This window comes from Cryptosporidium hominis (assembly GCF_000006425.1).
Source record: "Cryptosporidium hominis TU502 chromosome 6 CHRO016048, whole genome shotgun sequence".
Lineage (NCBI taxonomy): Eukaryota > Apicomplexa > Conoidasida > Eucoccidiorida > Cryptosporidiidae > Cryptosporidium > Cryptosporidium hominis.
The window spans coordinates 1-857 of NW_666255.1; the positions used below are offsets into that span (position 1 = coordinate 1).

At 23.3% G+C, this 857-nt stretch overlaps 1 protein-coding gene across 1 annotated transcript; it reads left to right on the forward strand.

The window, feature by feature from the left end:
• Positions 1-60: 60 nt before the first annotated feature.
• On the forward strand, positions 61-857 carry Chro.60085 (hypothetical protein; the record flags this gene model as incomplete). The annotated part of the gene is made up of 1 exon (XM_659766.1): positions 61-857. A coding segment is annotated over one exon (797 nt), but the record flags the coding sequence as incomplete, so codon positions are not given.

Here is an 857-nt window from a genome sequence, read left to right on the forward strand (position 1 = left end):
TTGAGGTGAGGAGTGGTAAGAGCGTGGTCAAATATACTCACACCTTATATTAATATTGGTATGAATCAACAACAAAAGCCTATTAAACTTCAACCTTTGGAACTTATTTTAAATGCTGAAATTAGACAACAAGATATATTTCTCTTAAATATTTATCAAAATCTTTATTGTGTTCATGTTGATTCTAGCAATAAAAGAATATCACTTAGAGATTTATTTAATCATGAATCTTCTGATCTTGTTTTAGATATTGGAGAAGATTTTCAAGAATTTACATTATTGGTTATTGATAACGTAATTGTTGTGATAAATCTTCATGGAAGAAAAGTATTTGGTCTTTTTGATATTAAACTTGTTAAAAATAACAAGAATTTTTCAAAAAGTATTAATTCAAATTCTGACCAAGATAAACAACTTGAAACTGATAATAATATAAGTCATTTTTATATGGTACCAACATTATTTAATGATGAATTGAATGATAATACAATAATTTGTTTATATGATAATAATAAAAATGATATGTATATGAAATCATTAAAAAAGATAAAAAACCAATATTTGAACAATTATCATATACTTCTTGTTAATTCATCTTGTAATATAGTAATAAAGTTGGATATTATCAAGATTCAATATTCAAGACTGAATTTTTGTGACGAATTATTAATTGAAAATATATTAAGTATTGAAAAGATGGATATATTGCCATTTATTTCCAATAGAAATATTTTATGGGATAGTATACTTTTAGAAAAGTTAAAATCACTTGTTAATCAAGAAATTAACAATAATGATAATGATAGTAATGATATTTCAGCGAAACCTTGTCCAAAAGTCTTTACAATATTGATGGA